A 500-nucleotide genomic window follows, 5' to 3' on the forward strand; every position below is an offset into this window, starting at 1 on the left:
GCACCAGGCCCCGCAGGTACAGGTACCGCGCCAGCAGCACCGAGTTGTCGGGGGCCACGCAGCTCATGGCCTTGCTCAGCAGGGCCACGCAGTCCGCGTAGTAGGCCTGCACGCACTGGCGCACCCGGGGGAAGTGCACCTCGGGGATCTTGAACGTGTACGTGGGCTTGGGGCTCACGTCCGGAGCTGGAACGAAGGGGAGAAGCAGAGGGTCAGTGGGACCCGCAGACAAGCCCCCGGTCCCGTCCCCCCACGTGGCCCCGGACACATCCACCTCCTGTGACGCAGAGCAAGGCCCGTGGGGCCCAGCAAGTGGCTCCGAGGCTGAGCGTCGGCCCAGGAACCAGGAGGTCAGGGCTCGATTCCCGGTCAGGGCACAGGCCCGGGTTGCAGGCTCAATCCCCAGTGTGGGGCGTGCAGGAGGCAGCCGGTCAGTGATTCTCTCTCATCGTGGATGATTCTCTCTCTCTCTCTCTCTCCCTCCCTTTCTCCTTGAAATC

At 66.2% G+C, this 500-nt stretch overlaps 1 protein-coding gene across 1 annotated transcript in view; it reads right to left on the reverse strand.

The window, feature by feature from the left end:
- Nucleotides 1–500, reverse strand: part of DENND3 (DENN/MADD domain containing 3) — a 36,648-nt gene that overhangs the window by 13,495 nt on the left and 22,653 nt on the right. Inside the window, exon 12 of the mRNA XM_014549016.1 lies at nucleotides 5–385. Within this exon, the coding sequence (XP_014404502.1) occupies nucleotides 5–385 (381 nt within the window). The remainder of the gene's footprint in view (nucleotides 1–4; nucleotides 386–500) is intronic.

Source organism: Myotis brandtii, unplaced genomic scaffold (assembly GCF_000412655.1).
Source record: "Myotis brandtii unplaced genomic scaffold, ASM41265v1 scaffold532, whole genome shotgun sequence".
NCBI classification, from domain to species: Eukaryota; Metazoa; Chordata; class Mammalia; order Chiroptera; family Vespertilionidae; genus Myotis; species Myotis brandtii.